The 18354-nt window shown below is 42.5% G+C and overlaps 3 protein-coding genes across 5 annotated transcripts in view; 2 read left to right on the top strand and 1 right to left on the bottom strand.

Annotated features, from left to right (window-relative positions):
* YES1 (YES proto-oncogene 1, Src family tyrosine kinase) overlaps positions 1-5051 on the top strand; it is a 64407-nt gene extending 59356 nt beyond the window's left edge. For both annotated transcript variants that reach the window (XM_019986817.2, XM_070778860.1), the window contains exons 11-12: positions 741-872; positions 1668-5051. In XM_019986817.2, coding sequence (XP_019842376.1) covers positions 741-872; positions 1668-1876 — 341 coding nt within the window. In that variant the 3' untranslated portion in view covers positions 1877-5051. The remainder of the gene's footprint in view (positions 1-740; positions 873-1667) is intronic.
* Positions 5052-10204: 5153 nt separating this feature from the next.
* ENOSF1 (enolase superfamily member 1) overlaps positions 10205-18354 on the top strand; it is a 22910-nt gene continuing 14760 nt past the window's right edge. For both annotated transcript variants that reach the window (XM_019986829.2, XM_070778858.1), the window contains exons 1-3: positions 10205-10361; positions 13202-13310; positions 17941-18056. In XM_019986829.2, coding sequence (XP_019842388.1) covers positions 10278-10361; positions 13202-13310; positions 17941-18056 — 309 coding nt within the window. In that variant the 5' untranslated portion in view covers positions 10205-10277. The remainder of the gene's footprint in view (positions 10362-13201; positions 13311-17940; positions 18057-18354) is intronic.
* Positions 17755-18354, bottom strand: part of TYMS (thymidylate synthetase) — a 25782-nt gene continuing 25182 nt past the window's right edge. Inside the window, exon 9 of the mRNA XM_070778859.1 lies at positions 17755-18129. The gene's annotated coding sequence lies outside the window, so the exon portion shown is untranslated. The remainder of the gene's footprint in view (positions 18130-18354) is intronic.

The following is an 18354-nucleotide window of genomic DNA, read 5'->3' as shown; positions in this document are numbered from 1 at the left end:
GATCTTCTGTTTGTCAGAACATCTAAAGAACTATATTTTACAACATTATATATCTACATAAGTAACTTTAAGTATTTAAGACACCTATAATCTTATTTTCACTATAAGTATATAAACATCACAAAGGCTGTGTTTTTGTGCCTCTGCTAACAATTAGCATAATGTGCATAAAAAAGTGCTAAGACACCAAATATTTGAGTAAATTAGTACAGGCTTTTCAAAATGATAGTACAGTAAAATTTTCTAGAGAGAGATCATATATAGAAAGGAGATTATGGTCAAAAACCAGTAGACATTAGAACCAACGGAATATGCTCTTGGCAGCCAGCAGTGGTAACTACTAGGAACTCAGTTCAGTTCAGTTGCTTAGTCGTGTCCGACTCTCTTCGACCCCACAGACTGCAGCACGCAGGCAGCTGGACTGACTGAAAAAGTTATAGATCCTATAATGCATGTTTTTGGTTGCTTCTTACTAGCATTTTTACCTCTGTTCCTTCTTGGATGGTTTTCTGTCCCCACCAGCCGTGCACTTTTTTATGTCATTGAATATCTTATCGGGAAGAAGTGTGTTTTATACTAACGGGAATTTTAAATAGTATTAAAGCAGATCTTGTACTTTTGAAGAATTTGACACTGATCACAGGTACAGTAGGGATACTGACAAAAAACGAGCCCTGCTGTTGCCATATGTGCACAGAAAGAAACCAGTTACTGAAGCAAGCTGGTCAATACTGTTTTAGGTGCAAAGTTTCCAATCAAGTGGACAGCTCCTGAGGCTGCACTGTATGGTCGATTTACAATCAAGTCTGATGTATGGTCATTTGGAATTCTACAGACAGAACTGGTAACAAAGGGCAGAGTGCCATATCCAGGTGAGCTTGCATTCATGTACCTGGAGTTTATGGGGGAGAGGCCTTTTTTTTCCTCTTTGTTTATCTGTTTTCTTTCTTCCTTCCCTCCCTCCCTCTCTCTTTTTGGCATTAGATGGTGAGCAGTCTGTGAGAGCCACAGTCCTTGAGATGGGGCTCTGTATGCATAGCTTTCTCCCTTTTCTAAAAGGGTCTTTTTGCTCTACTGTTTTCTCAGATGATGAGCATAAATATATCTCCGTCATCTCCTTCCCTTCCTCCCACAAGTAACTGAGGGTATGCTTAGCCTGTGATAACACAGGGTGAGCTGCTGATGAAATAGTTGGGGATTACATAGGAATACAAGAAAGGAGGTGTGTAATAAATTTAAGCAAAGTCAAACAGGTGACATTAGATAAAGAAACTGTTTCAAGGAAGTAACTTGATATAAAGTAACATAATCAGTATATTTGGCAAAACCAGAACTAGAACTCATTCTTCTGAATTCCTTTCAGACACTGTCTTGCCTCTGTTCCTCATTAGCCCAAGTTTGGGGTTGGCTTTGAGAAGCATGAGTACTAAAAACCAGATTTTAGGTGGAATGAAGAAAGATATGTTGAAACAGATTAGCATTTTTCTAAGCTTTTGCTGATGTCCTTTGACATTTAACATTTATTTCTCTGTCAGAAAGGATCGTTTCAGTAAAGAAACTCACTTGAATATATGTCGAATTAGCGGTGGGGGTCAGGTCTGTTTGGCTCGTGGTGTGTAGGGGCACCGTTTCTCACTGTTTCTCGCTGTTTGGCGCCCGTGTGTCAGGTATGGTGAACCGCGAGGTGCTGGAGCAGGTGGAGCGAGGGTACAGGATGCCATGCCCGCAGGGCTGCCCAGAGTCCCTCCACGAATTGATGAATCTGTGTTGGAAGAAGGACCCTGATGAGAGACCAACATTTGAGTATATCCAGTCCTTCCTGGAAGACTATTTCACTGCTACAGAGCCACAGTACCAGCCAGGAGAAAATTTATAATCCACGAAGCCTATTTTATATGCACCGATCTGCCAAAATTGTAAAGAACTTGTGTAGACTTCCTCACTTACGTACAGGAATCAAAAGAAGAAAATCTTCTTCACCCTGCATGTTTTTGATGGTAAACTGGAATTCCAGACATGGTTGCACAAAACCACTTTTTTTTTCCAAGTGTTAAACTCTAAAGTACCAATGATGAATTTTTCCAGCTGATTTCAGGGTCCAAAGAAAGTGTAGTTAAGATTTGGATGACCGTGTGAACGATGGCATGACAGTGAAGAGCAGCAAGGCACTGCTTATGAATCACTCCCTTTCTTTTATTCCCCAAACTTATAATGTAAGAGAAATTTATCAATCAGTATAGGCAAAACTTGGGAGATTAAAATCAGTTATACCATAATACAATCTAGAATTATGGAATTTTCACGGGACCAAACAATTCCATTCCAGTTTTTTAATATATCTTGCATTTATTCTTCTTAGAAGTTTTTTCTAAGTTGAACAGTTAATATGCAACCTTTATATATGCCTCTGTTTGCATGGAAGTGGGCCAGGTTTTTAGAAGCAGAAAGGAAACGGCATCTAAAACTTGATTAAATGTTAGATGACAGCAGTGGAATTTGAAAGTATAATGCACTGTGTTAATACTCAATATACTCATGAAACTGGAAAGTAGAAGACATTTTTCATTTTAATCATTTCTTAATAGCTCAGTTTGAAATAATGAAGGTAATTAGAAAGTGAGCTAATGTTTTGTAAGGTTGCATTGATTTTTTTTAAAGGCAATATACAATCCAAGGGGAAATATTTTAATCTTTAGATAGCATGAAAAAAATAAACTCAGCGTTTTTTAACAGTCATCTTTGAAAAGTAGACTGGTACTGTGAGATTGCTAATATGTAGTTAACGGTGGGTGCCGCAAATGGAAAGTATCACTAGATCAGGGACTTGAATGCACTTTTGCTCATACTGAATATAGACTAACAGAGAGGAAAATGTATTTAAAAGAAATATGAGAAAAGAAAATGTGAAAGTTTTACAGATAGAGAGATGGGATGTTGTGTTTAACGTTGATGTTATGGAGTAACAAAATGGCTTTGCTGGCACTCAAAGCTCCTCACTTAATCTGTTTTCTGAGATTTTAAGAGCTATAGGTAGGACTATAAAACTAATCTTTCTTAACACAAACACTAAATGAGTGCTGTAGCCTCAAATAACTTAAGTTAAGGCTTCCCACTAATTCCAGTGATACAGCTTCTATGCAGAACGTTTTTAGAACTCCAGTTTTCAAGTCCATGTTGAAATCTGCATTCCCTTTTTAAGTATACTTAATGATGATCATTTTTCCCCTTTTAGAATTTAGTTGATTTGAGGAGAAAGTACTCAGTATACTTGGTGAAAAGAGGGGGATAGTTGTTGCATATTTAAAGTACGCCAGTGAAACGTACAGAATAATACTGATTTTTATGACCAACTCAAAAAGAAAATTAAAATCCCAAAATATGAATTTGAATGGCAGCGTCATGGGTGTAAGTGTCTAGCAAAGGAACTGAGTCTGACAAAAGTCTGGTATTTACGTTTTAAAACACTCTCTTTTGTAGTTATATTTTAAACATAGCAACACATCCGGTCCCAGCATTTTAGGAATATCATTACTAACTATCGTCACTTACCTGATTTGGTCATTAAATAAACAGTTCTGTGCTGTGGTATCTGTGTTGAGATCCAGACCATTTTAAAATGTGACAGATGAACTCCATGCAGGTTGGCAGTAGTTCTGGTACTAAAACTTGCAGTGGCTTCTTATGTTTACGTAACTTGCATACTATTGAATCCTTCCACAAGGATTTTCCCAAGAAGACTGCTGTCATCATTTACCTTTTACATCCTCAACCTGTGACTTCAGATTTTTAAAGGGCTTTGTGTGAACTATGATATTTCAATTTTTCTAAGCATTTTAAAAAGGATAAAATTATGTTTATGTACTAATAATTCCCTTCCGAAAAATAAGCCAGAAAAAGTTGATGGCATTCATTAGATTTTAATTGAATGAAGCAGTTCCTTATAATATCAATTGTATAGTTAGGAAATAAAACACTAACTTAGTGTGTATTCAGTTTAAATGGTTTATGTATTTTTAAATTGCTGAGAAAAATAAACAAGTTTGTACATTTGAAGATTTTTTCCAACAGCTTTTCTTCAGCCTCTTAATTTGTTTTCCTTACCAAGAAAGGAAGTTGGTAAAAACAGCCTTCTAGCACAAACATTTTTTTTTAATGAATAATGGTAGCCTAAAACTTAATATTTTTATAAAGTATTATTATATTGTTTTGTGGATAATTGAAATAAAAATTCTCATTGAATGTACCCATTTATCTTTTCAGCCACTATTCATATGTTCTATCAGTTTTTAAAAAAATGGCATTTAAAGCAAAGTATATTCTGAGTTTCTTCTTCCATTGGGGGGAAAAAAGTATTGAGTTATGACTCTTGAGCAGAGTTAAATCAATTCTTTTTAAATTCAGAACATTATTAAACTTATTCTGTGTGATTAATTTTCCATGTCAGGTGAGTGACATTGTTTTTACAAGGTTTTTTTGTTTGTTTTTTTTTAATATCAGCAAGTACAGTTTTAATGTACTGACAAACCTAAGAGATTTAAGTGAAGTTATTCTTAGAAGAAGATTCTATGTGAAGAATATAAAATAAAATAACCACTTTTGATCATAAGGGATTTAATTTTCTAAAAATGAAAAATATGCAAGCCTTATTTCTATGTGTGTTTTACACTTGTATTATAGGTATAATGAAAATAAGATTATGCTAAATTATGAATGGCCAATCAAAAGCATTTGTTATTTCCAATAAGGTAATAGTATTAATTGCTTTCTAGTGTTATTTTATCTAAAATTATTAGCTTTGTTTTCCCTAATGATTCCAGAAAAGTAACATTTAATGAACAAACACATCATTTAATAAACATTTATTAAATATTTTTATACAGTAGAGAAATAAGTTCTCAACCTAAGAATGTTTTCCTAGTTTGCTGTTTGCCTTTTAATTTTGCATGTATTTTTTTTGATGTTTAAGTTGTACATTTGTATGTTGTCAAATCTTTTTTATTCCTAAAACATCCTTTGCATCCCAAGATTAAATATTCATCTCATCTGTTCTATTTGATGCTTTTGTGTTTTACATCACTCTTTAATTCACCTGGAAGTTTTGAGGGCATAAAATGTGACTTAAGGATCTAGCTTGATTTCCCACCCCCCCATACCATTAATTTTCCCAGCAGCAATTACTGGTTAATGCATCTCCCACCCCATTGGTTTTGTCCAATTAACTTGACATTCTGACACGAGTATAACACTTCAATGACTAATCACTTGGTAATGCAGTTTAATAATTAAGCAAGTAGCCTTTTTTTTTTTTCCCAATGTTGATGTTCTGGAAAATTCTTGATAAACTTTGTGGACTTTATTTTTCATACTCCAGAAAAATTCAGGGGAGATTTTAGTTAGGATTATACTATGTTTATATAAATTAGTTTGGTAAAATAATCTCTTACCATCTTTTCTAGTCAGTCTTCCGATCCCATTTATGCAAAATCTTGATTTACATCTCTTAGTAAAGTCTCTAAGACTTTTCTCCATTGAACTGGAAGATGAGTCTCATCTCTTGTCTGATTATACTGCTCTGTAGATGCTATCCGGATGTTGCTGGAGGCCAGGTCCCCACTTAGATCCAAAACAAACCGCCATGCAGAGGGGAGGGAGAGAGCATGGGCCCCAGCAGCATTTATTTCCGTAAAATCAGCTCCTCCCCTGCCTTCCATTTCCTTCCTTCCTCCCTTCCTTTTCTTTTTTTGACATCAAGTTGAGTTTCCTTCATAACAATCAAGAGTCCTGATTAATTCACATTCAAGCTGTTGAGACACAGGAATAGTTATAAGTAAAACCAGCCGTGTGTGCCTGGTATCATCCATTTGTCCTTTCACAGCCACACTCCTCCGGAAGGCTTGCCTGTCCTCAGCTGTGGGTTCCCTTGCTCTGGATTCCTCTTGAGCTAAGCCAGCGAGGAGCTCAGGCAGAAGACTGGAGGAAACCTGAGAGATCAAGGTATTTATTCTCCTGCCTCCCTCCTTGGGAGTTGGGCTGGCTGTGTCCTCTCCACTTGCAGGTTCCTTTCAGTATGACCTCTCTCGTTTGGGGGACTGTTAGCAGCTGCTGTCCCCTGTCTTTTCTGTCTTAGGGCTGCTTCTACTCACTGGTTGCTGCGTTGATTCTTGTGGTTCCCTTTTCCTGCCCACCTCTTTGTAAATATCCTAGAATTATCTGGAGTATGACATCCGTTTCCATGTGGGACCCTTACTGATACTCAGCATGCTACCACTAGCTGTATCTTACTTTATTACATCAAAGTGAGACTTCATACAAAAGTAACATTTTTGGTACAGTAGCAATATATGTCATTCTGTTAAATGTAACCATAAGTGCAAGTATTAGTTGCTTAGTTGTGTCTGACTCTGTGACCACATGGACTGTAGCCCACCAGGCTCCTCTGTCCATGGAATTCTCCAGGCAAGAATACTGGAGTGGGTTGCCTTTCCCTTCTCCAGGAGATCTTGCGACCCAGGGGTCAAACCCGGGTCTCCTGCATTGCAGGCAGATTCTTTACCATTTGAGCCACTAGGGAAGCCCTGGTTACCATAAATGGAGAGAACATATGAGATGTTGAGCATATTCAGAACTCGGATTTCTAAACTGAACCTTAAGGATTTTTCAATTAACTATTTTTCAAAAAATTGGCAAACCAAATGTGGTAAAACGCCACTGAACCAACCAGTTGGGTATAACGCTCCAAGAAGGAGTGAATCATTCATGAGTAGAATGAATGATGAATAGGAATGAGGGAGTAGGAGGGCTGAGCTAAGAAAAAGAGGAAATGGAAGAAAAAGGAAGCACCCAGAAAATGAGTAAAACAATGAAAGCCAAGTTAAATAGTGTGAGAACCTCAGGAAAGGCCCACAGACCTTTAAGAAACAAGATGTCTAAGATGCTTGATAAGTTCTCCTGTTACCACAAACTTTCCTTCAACTCTGCTTTACGACCTGGGTGGGTAGCATTGAAGGTAGTAAAGGAATTAGGAGAATGTCCAAAAAGGTTGATGACAAAGGGGAGAGGTGGGTTTCACACAAAGGAGTTTAAATGTAGTGAGGAGAAAGTCCTCTAAGTGCTTCAGAGACTCTGGGAGGCACAGGCACTTAGGTTTCCCACATACACAGGGAAGCAGTTCAGTCCAGCTTCACTCACATCTTAAAGGTCAGATTAGCATGAGTAAGCTGGAAGACTGAGAGTCTAAAGTAAAAAAATGCCTGCAGTCTAAGTGGTAATAGAGATGAGAGAAATAAAAACTTTTAACAATTGGCCCAAAGGAGTGACAGTGATCCTAATAGAAAAACTGAATTATGTGAAGTGATATGTTCCTTAAAGGCTATCAGAGTCCTTTCACTCACTCACATAACTGCTATTTTCTGGGAATGCCTTGGTCTCCTAAAACACTGAGAGAATATACCATGGAATTAGCAAACTATGCCTGGTTTACATCTCTTGATCCCAAACCCTCCGAAAGGATCAGAGATCTGGGTTTCTAACTTGTGTTTTTGTAATCCATATCACTGCTAGAAAATTAGAAAGATGATATTAATACAGAAAAATGTTTGTTTATGGATGTGCTGGGTCTTCACTGCTGCCCAAGGGCTTTCTCTAGTACAGGTGAGGGGGGTTACTCTTCCTTGCAGTCCTTGGGCTTCTCGTGGTGGTGGCTTCTCTTGTTGCAGAGCACAGGCTCCCGAGCTCAGGCTCGGTAGTTGTGGCGCCGGGCTTTGTTGCTCCTCGGTCTGTGGGTCTTCCTGGACCTGGCATTGAGCCCATGTCCCCTGCATTGACAGACGGACTCTCAACTACTGGGCCACCAGGGAAGTCCATAAAAGTATTTTTAAAACGTTCTGAAAAGAAGTCTTTTATTCCTGGTTTTCAGCAATTTATTTATGATGTGGCTTCACCTGACTTTCTTAAAGGTTATTCTGTTTAGAGTTTGAGAGGCTTGATTCAGTGGATTATAGTTCTTATCAAAGTCAGAAAATCTGGGAGATTATTTTTCAGTTTTTCCCTGTTCACTCTGGGACTCTTCATTATATATCTATATTGGACCACTTAATATTGCCTCACAGGTCAGTAATTTGCTTCATTTTGGATACTTTTGCTCTGTCTTCATATTCACTAGTCTCTTATTTTGCAGTGTGTTTTCTGCTTTTCATCCCACACAGTATATATATAATTTTATTAATTTATGTATGGCTGTGCTGGGTCTTCGTTGCTGCGAGAAGAATATAAATCCTGTCCATTTTACTTTATTTTTCCTAAAATGTAATGGGACTATTACAGGGGTGTGGGGAGGGGGTGTCAGCATTTGGAATAGCTATGTAGGCAGAACTGAACCTGTATAATAAGCTGACCCAGTCAGTGAGCTGGAATAGTTAACCAAAGGATATGCCCAGAACTCAAAGAATCAAAAAGGAATTTTTTTTTTTTAATTAAAGCATGGGTGATAGATTCAGAGTAAGTTTAATACCAAACCAACATAAATTCCAGATGGAAAAAAGGAAGAACCAAGTAGAGACAATTTCCAAAGCAGTATGCTGCTTCTGGTTTGAAAGAATCCATCAGCTGTGGAGTAAAATTAGTATCTAAGTGAATCTTAAATATATATTAGTAGTTATTTTAAAACCATAAAGAGAAAATCCAAACATTTTCCAGAGAATGGGGAATAAAAAATTCTTAATGAAACTTAACATTACCTTAAAAAGTATTAATTTGAACTAATAATTCTATACAGTAAAATCCTTCAAATCTTGAAAGAAAAAGACATGTTCAGAACATGAAGTACTCAGAATATATCACTCAGCCCCAAGAACCATTCTGAAAGAAAACTTGAGCATATATTCCAGCCAGACACCCCCACCCTAAAAATCAAGACAGCCAAAAAAAAAAGTTAACTGTCTAAGCTGTAGAGTGGGCAGGAGAGGCCAGGGGGAAAGAAAGGCTACTTCCTATTAACATTCAAATTTCAGACTTCTCTTGGAAACTAGGAAGATGCGGCAATCTGCGCTCTTAATTCCTACAGGGCTACAATCAACTGGCGCTGCCTGGCTGTCCCTTTAGCTGCAGTCACTGCTTCTTATCTCATCCCTCTTTGCTTCCTGGTGCCCACCCAGCCTCTGTAGCATTGAGTTAACATCCATGTAGCTTCTGAGTTAAGCATCTCAGTCTTTAGCCAGAGGAATTCATCTGCCAGGGTTCTATGTGTATGCATCCTTGAGCAGCAGACGTGACCTGGAGATCCCTGAAAACATCCCTGCCATACCCACAGGAACATTTATTAATGGAAAAATATATCTGTATAGCACTGCTTCCCAAACAGTCGTCAAAACAGTCCCTAGAAGTAGGAACTGAAAGGTGGCGTGCTGTAGGCAAGAGGTTACGTGGACCATCCCTAAAATGGTATAAAAACTTAACCTCTGTGCACAGTGCTGCGGTTTTGGGCGTGGGGGGCTGTCCGTAGCCCTCACCATGTTGTCAGAGGGATCCTATAGCTCTGAACCCCACGATTCCTGCCACCCAGAGGACAGAGCCTTGGGTTTGCAGCTAGTACTCTTAGCCACTTATCTAGCTGTGTGGCCTCGGGCAAGTCTCTTAAATTACTTAATCTCTCTGAATCTCATTTCTTCATTAAAACGGACAATACCTGCCTACCTTGCAGGGCTGGGTAGATAAGCGGTCCTGTATTTAAAGCTTTCTGCATCAGCAAGGATGTAATAAATGGTGACCCGCCTCTTAGTTTATCAAATGGCAAACAGGCTGAGGTCATTTCAAGATTCTCTGGCCCAAGGCTATCCTGGTTGAGCCAGCCTTGAGTGACTTCAGATTTGGAGCTGGTCCAAATCTGCTGCGAGGCGATCGCACTCTGAACCGACCGGGTTTCTTCCTCTCGGGGCGTCGCTCCGGGTAAGGTCACATGACAATTTCTAGTCTGGGCGGAGCAGGATCCTGGGGGGAGGAGGGACGGGAGAGGGGAGTGGGCGCGGGGTCGGTGGAGACGCCGAGCGAATCCGCCTTGGGGAACAGTGCGCCAGTTGCGGGGCGGAAACTTGGCGCGGAAAACGTGTGAGTCAGGGGACCCTTAACCGGGCCGGCCCCCCTAAGTTTGACAATTCCCTGAGTTCTCGAGTGCGGCCACGCCCCCTGGCCACACGGCCAATCCGCGCCGGCTCCTTGCCCCTCCCTCTCCGCGCGCCCGCGTCCGGTCCAGCGAAGTTGGTGGCGCCCCAGCGCGCGTGGGCATGGTGCACGGCAGGGTCTCCCGGCTCTCGGTCCACGACGTGCGCTTCCCCACGTCACTCGGGGGCCACGGCTCGGACGCCATGGTAAGCGCTGTCCGTCCCGGTGCCCTCCCGCCCCACCGACGCTAGGGCCCCTTAGGCGCGGGGCACCCGGAGGGGGCCCTTTGGAAGGTTTCCCACCTTTGGAACCCTTGCTTTTGTAAGTGGAGTGAAGGTATCCAGAGACTCTCCATCCTCCTAGGTTTTTTTCTTTTTCTTATTGTTCCTTTCTTTGCTGGCATTTAGTATTTCCTGTTTTTATATTTATGATTCACATTCTGTTGGAAATGCGAATCGTATTTGCAAAACGATGTTGTTGGGGCACCCCCAGAGAAGCACTAAAACAGCAGGAGCTCCTCCAGGAAACCCGCACACAGGGTGTTTCAGGTGGTGATCCCTGCCTCCCCCTACACCTTGCTGTGTGGCCAGGAGAAGGCCCTGACTCTCTGGACCTTTTGGGCCCATCTGTGAAAGGAAGGAGTCACTGGCTGGCTGGAAACCACATGGACAAACTCACAGCAGTCGGGTCATGTGAAAGGGGCTCTCATGTTGTTCATTGTTCAGTCGCTCAGTCGTGTCGGACTCTGCGACTCTATGGACTGCAGCATTCCAGACATCCCTGTCCTTCAAGATCTCCTGAAGTTTGCTCAAAGTCAGGTCCATTGAGTCCATGATGCCATGAAGTTCCCAGAAAACATGAGTACAGAGGATGTGTCACCGTGAAGAGTTAGGTAGATGTCCGCCTTTGGAGACGCAGGCAAGTGAGCCCTGAAAGGTGTTTTTGTTCCCTGAGAGTGTTAGCAGGGCGCTCCACACCCACGTCTCCTGCAGTGGCTCCCAAATATGAGGCCTGCCTGCCTTAGATGCTCATTGCTCCTCCCCGCACCCCACGCCCACTCACCATTGGCCACACGGGAAAAACAAAGTTGCCCTGCATGTAGTGAATGTGGGAAGCCTCCTTGTTAGGGTCGTGGTTACCTGTTACTGGTGGGGAGCTGAGGGGCTGGCACCCGAGGACTCCGATTCACACTGTAACTAACGTTTGCCCCTTGAGCGTGGAGGCCACACTGCGCATGTTCATTACACTCCGCGTTCTCTGTGTGCTACTGAGACGGCCTCTTGTTCAAAAGTGCTCAAGTTATTTAAAAGAATATCCTTTGTTCTGAGATTAGGTTATTCCTGATTTTCAAAACCCTTGTGTCCTTTCTCGTATGATGTTATGAAGTGAAAGTCGCTCAGTCGTGTCTGACTCTGCGACCCCATGGGCTGTCCTACTATCCATGGAATTCTCCAGACCAGAATACTGGAATGGGTAGCCTATCCCTTTCTCTCCTCCAGGGCATCTTCCCAACCCAGGGATTGAACCTAGGTCTCCCGCAGGCGGATTCTTTACCAGCCGAGCCACCAGGGAAGTCCAAGAATACTGGAGTGGGTAGCCACTCCAGCAGATCTTCCTAACCCAGGAATTGAACCAGGGTCTCCTGCATTGCAGGCGAATTCTCTACCAGTTGAGCTACCAGGGAAGCCCATATCATTTTATGGTAAATGACAAAAACCACCCATTGGGCTGTCCTTTGTGAATCTCCAAACATCTGTTTGAAGTTATGCTGACTTGTCAAATTAAAATACCTGATTTAGGGCAACTGCTTCTGCCCCTCTGTGGGATAGCAGCTGTGGGGAAACCACACAATTTCTCCAGGCCTAGTTTTTCTAACCTGTAAAATTAGTATAGCAGGATCTGCTTTATCCATGTAAATGAGATGTGTGTAGAGTCTGAAACAGAGAAGGCTGTCAGTAGGTGTGGCTGTAATTACTGCTTGCCGATGAACTGAAACCTTGACTTTCCTCTTTGAATTTGTGAAGTGTTAAGGTTGCTGGCTCACTGTAGAATAAGAAATGGAATTTGTCTCTGGCCTGAGTGGTTTAGGACATCTGGGTCATGAGAGATTATATCTGACACCTGCCTTGCAAGCTCATAAATACTTATTAGCTCCTAGAGATGTGGTGTGTGTTGTGTGCTCATTCCCAACTGCCTCCATTTTCATTTTATTTATTTTTGGGGCCACCCCATGGCATAGCGATCTTAGTTCCCCAACCAGGATTCAAACTCACGCCCCCCGCAGTGGAAGTGCAGAGTCTTAACCACTGGACCACCAGGGAAGTCCCCCCAAGTGCCTTCTTACTAGAAAGTCTGCGTGGCAGTTCTCAGCAGTATGGCCATGACTTTCAGGATTGCCCCCATCCCACCCAGCCCCGCCACCCAGCCCTCACCACATGCTGGATTCAGCAGTTCAGCTCCCACATGCCAGCACAGCAAGCCTTCCTGGTCACAAGTAGGATAATTTCACGAAGGAGCCCTGAAACTGTTCCCCATACTTGTTCTAGCAAAGGGTTCCAATGATTTTGTGTGTGTGTGTGCATTAGGCACTCACTTGTGTCCAACTCTTTGCAACCCCATGGACTTAGCCCACAGGCTCCTCTGTCCTTGAATTGTTTCTTACCAGCCTTTTAAAAAATGTGGACCACTCAGGCCTTCGATGTTCCAGGCGCTCACCAAGGTTTCAGAGAGCCCAGATCCAGCCGAGCCTACCACCTCCCGATACCTTTTTTCTTTTCCATTGTAGTTTATTACATAATACTAAATATAATTCCTTCTGCTATACAGAGATCTCATTTCTGGGTCTTCCCTCTCACCCCAGGTCCCTCTGCCATCCTCCAGGAAGACATTCCTTTTGTCCATTCAGAGCTCCTGTGTTTGCTTTGGGGAACATGAACAGTTTCCTCCGATGGGAGCTCTTACTGCATCTGCTCTTATGTGACATCATTACTGGGTTTATTTGGGGATTTCTCACGTTTGTGGGTTTGGGGGGGCATTTCCTCTGCAGCACACAGACCCTGACTACTCAGCAGCCTATGTTGTCTTGGAGACGGATGCGGAAGACGGACTCAAGGGCTATGGAATTACCTTCACTCTGGGAAGAGGCACTGAAGTTGGTGAGTTGGGCCTCTCTTGCGGCCCTAGGATGCCTTCATTTCACTAACATTCCAGTTCTGACCTCATTTGCCTCCATATGTTGCTTGCCGTGAGAAAAAACAATGTTTGATGGTTTGCTTATTTCACTGGGAGAAATTTTTTTTTTTTCACATTTTTCAAAGGAATTTATTAAGAAACGGGGGTGGGGGGGATATAAAGTACACAATCAAAGGAATCAAAGAGTTTACAACATAGCTTCTTCAGGCCAGTGGCAACTAAGAAATATTTGCTGAGCCGACACCAAGGGTACGGAGGCCCCAGTTCCATTTTCAGTCCCATCTCCCTTGGCTGCTAACCCAATCAGCTCGAAACTTCCTCCGAAGAGAAGTCAGATTGCCTTCCCAAAGCTCCCCAAACTACTTCCCAATTGCCTTTACAGCCCTTCTCTGCCTGGTCCCAGAGTCCTCACCTAGGCTTTGGGTGAGGTCAGCCAGGCCCTGCTGAGCCTTCTCACTCTTCCAGTCACTCTAAATCTATTTCTGTTCCCATCTGGATTCATGTAATTGAACTATATTCATGAACCAGTTGGGCTGGCTTGATCTGCTGCCTTTGGTCAAGTTACCTATCTTTCTAAGCCTACATCTGAACCTGATCCTTCTGTGGGGAACAACTTCTTGAGCAGTGTCTCTCACAGCTCCCTGCTCCAGTTAGTCCAAGGCTACTTTCTCCCCCAGACAGAACTCTGCGCCTGCGTCCAACCTCCCACTTAACTTCCAGCTGGCTTTAGTTCTCAGCTAACCCTCCTGGGTGGTGGTGTAGTCGCTAAGTTGTGTCTTAGCGACTTGAGGCCTCATGGACTGTAGCCCACCAGGCTCCTCTGTCCATGGGATTCCCTGGGCAAGAATACTGGAGTGGGTTGCCGTTGCCTTCTCCAGAGAAATTTTTTAAATAGCAGAATTTGGCTTCTCTCCTTGTGGTTATCCATAGCACTGCAGGCACATCTTTGAAGCTCAGCCCCTCTCTCTCTCTGCCTGAACCTGAAGTGGGTGAGCAGCTGAGGGGCTTGAGAGGGGAGACATGTGTTCATGGGACAAGGCTTATTGTTGTGCACACAGAGAGTCTACTTGCTTTTGTGAATCCTCCACATGGAGTCGGTTTCAAGTTCATTGCCCTTCTTTGCAGCAAAGGCCGTAGGTCCTGCCCGGTTTCAGAGCTCTCACTTGGGAAAAGAAGACAGTGAAGGCAGCTTGTTGAACCACAAGTCGGTCTTTCTTTTCTCAGAGCTGGATGAGGGCTCAGCCATGGTCTTGAGCCTCCACATTTTTGGAGACAAGGAAACAGACCCAGACAGCTGTTCAGCTAGTCTGCAGAACATTTAAGTACAAATTATTTGCTTTTTTTTTTTAAAGCATAATTTGGTTTATGCACGCACAAAGAACAAAATTCAATACATACCAAAAGAAGACCTCTCTGCCAGATCAATTTCACTGAGTCCTTAGGGGCTGAAACAAGGAAATAGATGCTCTAACTTTGATGGTGACTCAACCCCTCTCTCATGGATATTTGCACTGTCAGCCCTCTCCTAGTTGTAGAACAGTCTTGACTGATTGAATGATTTTAATATCATCAAGCAGATAAAAGAGATGTGTGTGTGTGTGGGACAAGGGAACCTTTCTTGAACGTTCTGTGGGTGCCATTAGGCTGTCCCCACCCCTCCCAGGGTTGCTGTCCAGTCATCCATCAACCAGGCCTTCCATGAATCCCTCCTGTGTACCCCCATGTGTTACATGTTCTGCCAGGCACTGCAGGAATGACTTTACAAAGAGAGAGAGGAAGGGGACAGAGTCCCATGTACAAGGAACAGGAATGCATGAACTTCTCAGGGAGACAGGCGTACAAGAAACGATAGAGCAGTATGAGAAGGATCATTTGTTTTAAAGTGAGTACGAACTACACGGTAACTGTCCAGGAGGGTCAGTACAGCTTCAGAGCAACAGTGAGGCTCTGTGATGAGCCTTGAAGGGTAACCAGGAATTGGCCAAGCAGATGGAGGTACCTGGGCACTGATTCCCAGACTTCCATCCCCTAAGTCAACCATTTACTGTCGATGTTTCTCCGGGCAGTGACCACTGACCCCGCAGGCTGGAGAGGTATGTTTCAGCTTCTCCTGCAATTTTAATTCTCTGGTATAGGTTGAGACCTTTATGAAGCTCTAACCATACAGGGTGGCCCCCAAAGTTTGTGCCAAACTCAGCAAGCTTATAAGGCGCGTTCTGGAACAAGCCTTCGGAACCACTGTTAACAGCCAGGACTTGGAACTGTGCTCACTCGGGCCCACCGTGAAGGGCCTGTGTTTCCTGGTACAGGTGTGCTGCTGAGTTCATGGGGTGGGGGCCTCCCGTACTCCTCCCCACCCCCACTGTCCCTATGGACACCTCCGGCAGGAGAAATCAATTCCCATCTCTCTGTGCCTGGAACAAATGGCTCTTTTGTGGTGATGGAGTTGGCTTCCGCCTGTTTCAGACCACAGCATGACAGAACCATTTTAATTGTGACCTTGCTGCGTTTTTCAGGTGACTCACTGCCATCTCACTGAACCATTACATGGTGTTCGAATTAAAGTTGAAAAAAACTCCATTAGCTCATCATGGTTCTTCTGCAGCCTTTATCAGCTTACTTAACTAATCATTCTTTTATAATCTAAGAAAACAGTGTTTTCATTACCGTGAAGAGAGGGCCTTAATGTGTGAGAGAGGGAGAGGTTATGCTTGATTTGTTTTTTTAAGTATAGATGAGACCAATATAGTTTTTGTAAAGGAAAAGAAAGAGAGATGAAAAAAGTGGAATTTTTAAAGAGACTAAATAGCCAGCCACAAGGGTTCCTGGCAGCATGAGAGCTCAGACCCGCGTTCTCTGTAGCCTTTCTGACTTGTCCTTCCCGGGCAGGAGGATCCCAGAAAGTTTTAGGCAGTTGTAGTCACAGGAGAGAGCCCTGGCTTCAGTCAACAGTAAGCTGCCTTCAAGGCCCAAGTTTCTCCAGACAGATTTCCCACTCATCTTTTCAGACACCGGAATCAGGCTGACTCTGCGACCCCATGGACTGTAGCCCACCAGACTCCTCTGTCTGTGGGGTTTTCCAGGCAAGAATACTGGATTGGGTTGCCATTTCTTCCTCCAGGGGATATTCTGGACCCAGGGATTGAACCTGTGTCTTCTGCATTGCAGGTGGTTTCTATACCATCTGAGCCACCAGGGAAGCCTGGAGTTAGGTCACCACAACCCAGTTTCTATGGAAGCCGCCAAATTTTAGTAAACTTCTTTCAGTGGACTCAGTCTGAGGGAGAAGAATCCATATCCTCTCGATGAATGTACTGGTGTTGTTTGTGCTTCTGTTGGAGCCAAAAAAGATGCGCTCATCCTCAAAGTTCGTTAAATGCATTTGCTCTGTGACACAAACCAGTCTGTTGTGTAACCCTCTCCTTAGTGAGACGGAGGTTTGATGCAGGTATTGATACAGGTCTCTCTGAGCTGCCAGCTTACTCTTCACGTCTCTAATCTAAGAGCACCAATCACCAAGGGGTGAGGGGAGCTCTGTCTTCCCAGAACTCGAGGGGGTAAATGTCTGAACTGGAATCATTCCACATCCTAGTAAGAAGAGCCCTAGAGAACACGGAAGGTATGGGGATCAGCCCTAAATACTCAGTATGAGCATCACCTGAGGGCTGTGTCACGCAGAAGCCAAGCGTATCCTGTGAACATGTTCAAATACTTTCAAAATGTCTTTCTCCTAAGGTCTGTCTAAAGTAAAACTGTGTCTCTGAGACTACCCTATGAAGTGATGTGAGAATTTTAATATTGAAGCAACGGCTATGCCAAACAGAAAGTCAATCAACATTTTTTATAATAAATTCATTGCTTTGAGGCTAAGTTGATTATTCTGGCCATTTAAACATAGTTTTATAGATTGAGCAAACAATAAAAGGGTCTTTGCAGACAGTTGTTTTTTTTTTTAACTGATTCTTCATCTGAAATAACACTACAAATTCTTATTTAAGTAGAATACCAAAAATAAGTAATTGATGGTAATGCTGACCCAAATGAAGGTTAACCTTCAAATTAGTTTAATGTTCATGAAGTTTTTTCATGTACTTTAACATTTTACATGTAAATATTAAGCTAATTGCAAATTCATTTCATCTTTAATATAGTTACATTGTGAATTCAAGATATATTCTATACTTGACAATGATGAAAAGACATTTCTAAAAATTCTATAAATCAGTCTTATTATTACTTGGGAACAATTTAATAGCAAGATTGTGTTTTGCAGCTGACATATGGACACTTTACAAAGTGAACAGGAGAATGATTTGGGAACATGCTTTAAACTTTCAGGTCTATGTTCTTTTCATGTGGCAGCCAATCAAAATGGATTTGCTCTGTTCAGGAATTAAGCTCTGAATATAGGTGAACAACTATTCTGTTTATTAGTTGTAACAACCACAGATGACATATTTGAGGCAATTTTTAAAGGCATGTACCTTTTATATTTAAAATTATCTTCATAAAATGCCCACTTTCGTTTGCGGTACTTGCGTGTCTTAATTTATTCACACCAACACTAAACAAGAATTGTATCCTCTTTCACAGTTGTCTGTGCTGTGAATGCTCTGGCCCCCCACGTGCTGAACAAGGACCTTGGCGACATTGTTGGGGATTTCAGAGGTTTCTACAGGCAGCTCACGAGTGATGGGCAGCTCAGATGGGTAAGGTGTCTTGCTTTGCGAAACTATTCTGTAAATAGCATTCCTGAAGTCTCATGTCCTTGGATTGTAACAACTGTGAAAACAGACACAGGTTTAAGATATTAAGGTAAACATCTCAGTCAGATGAATTAGGGCTTGAACCAGGTGGACAGTCAGTATTTTAAGGTAATCTAGTCCTTTCTGTGAGACTTGACTCTGGACATACTTGGATCCCAAGAGCTATCGCTGCCCTTCCAGACCTCATCTCTGCTCCCTGAATGGAAAGAAGTGGTCTAGACTCCCTAGAAGATAAAGTGCC

Source organism: Bos indicus, chromosome 24 (genome assembly GCF_029378745.1).
Source record: "Bos indicus isolate NIAB-ARS_2022 breed Sahiwal x Tharparkar chromosome 24, NIAB-ARS_B.indTharparkar_mat_pri_1.0, whole genome shotgun sequence".
NCBI classification, from domain to species: Eukaryota; Metazoa; Chordata; class Mammalia; order Artiodactyla; family Bovidae; genus Bos; species Bos indicus.
Note: the sequence above shows the minus strand (reverse complement) of the source record. Positions and strands in the feature narration are given on the sequence as shown.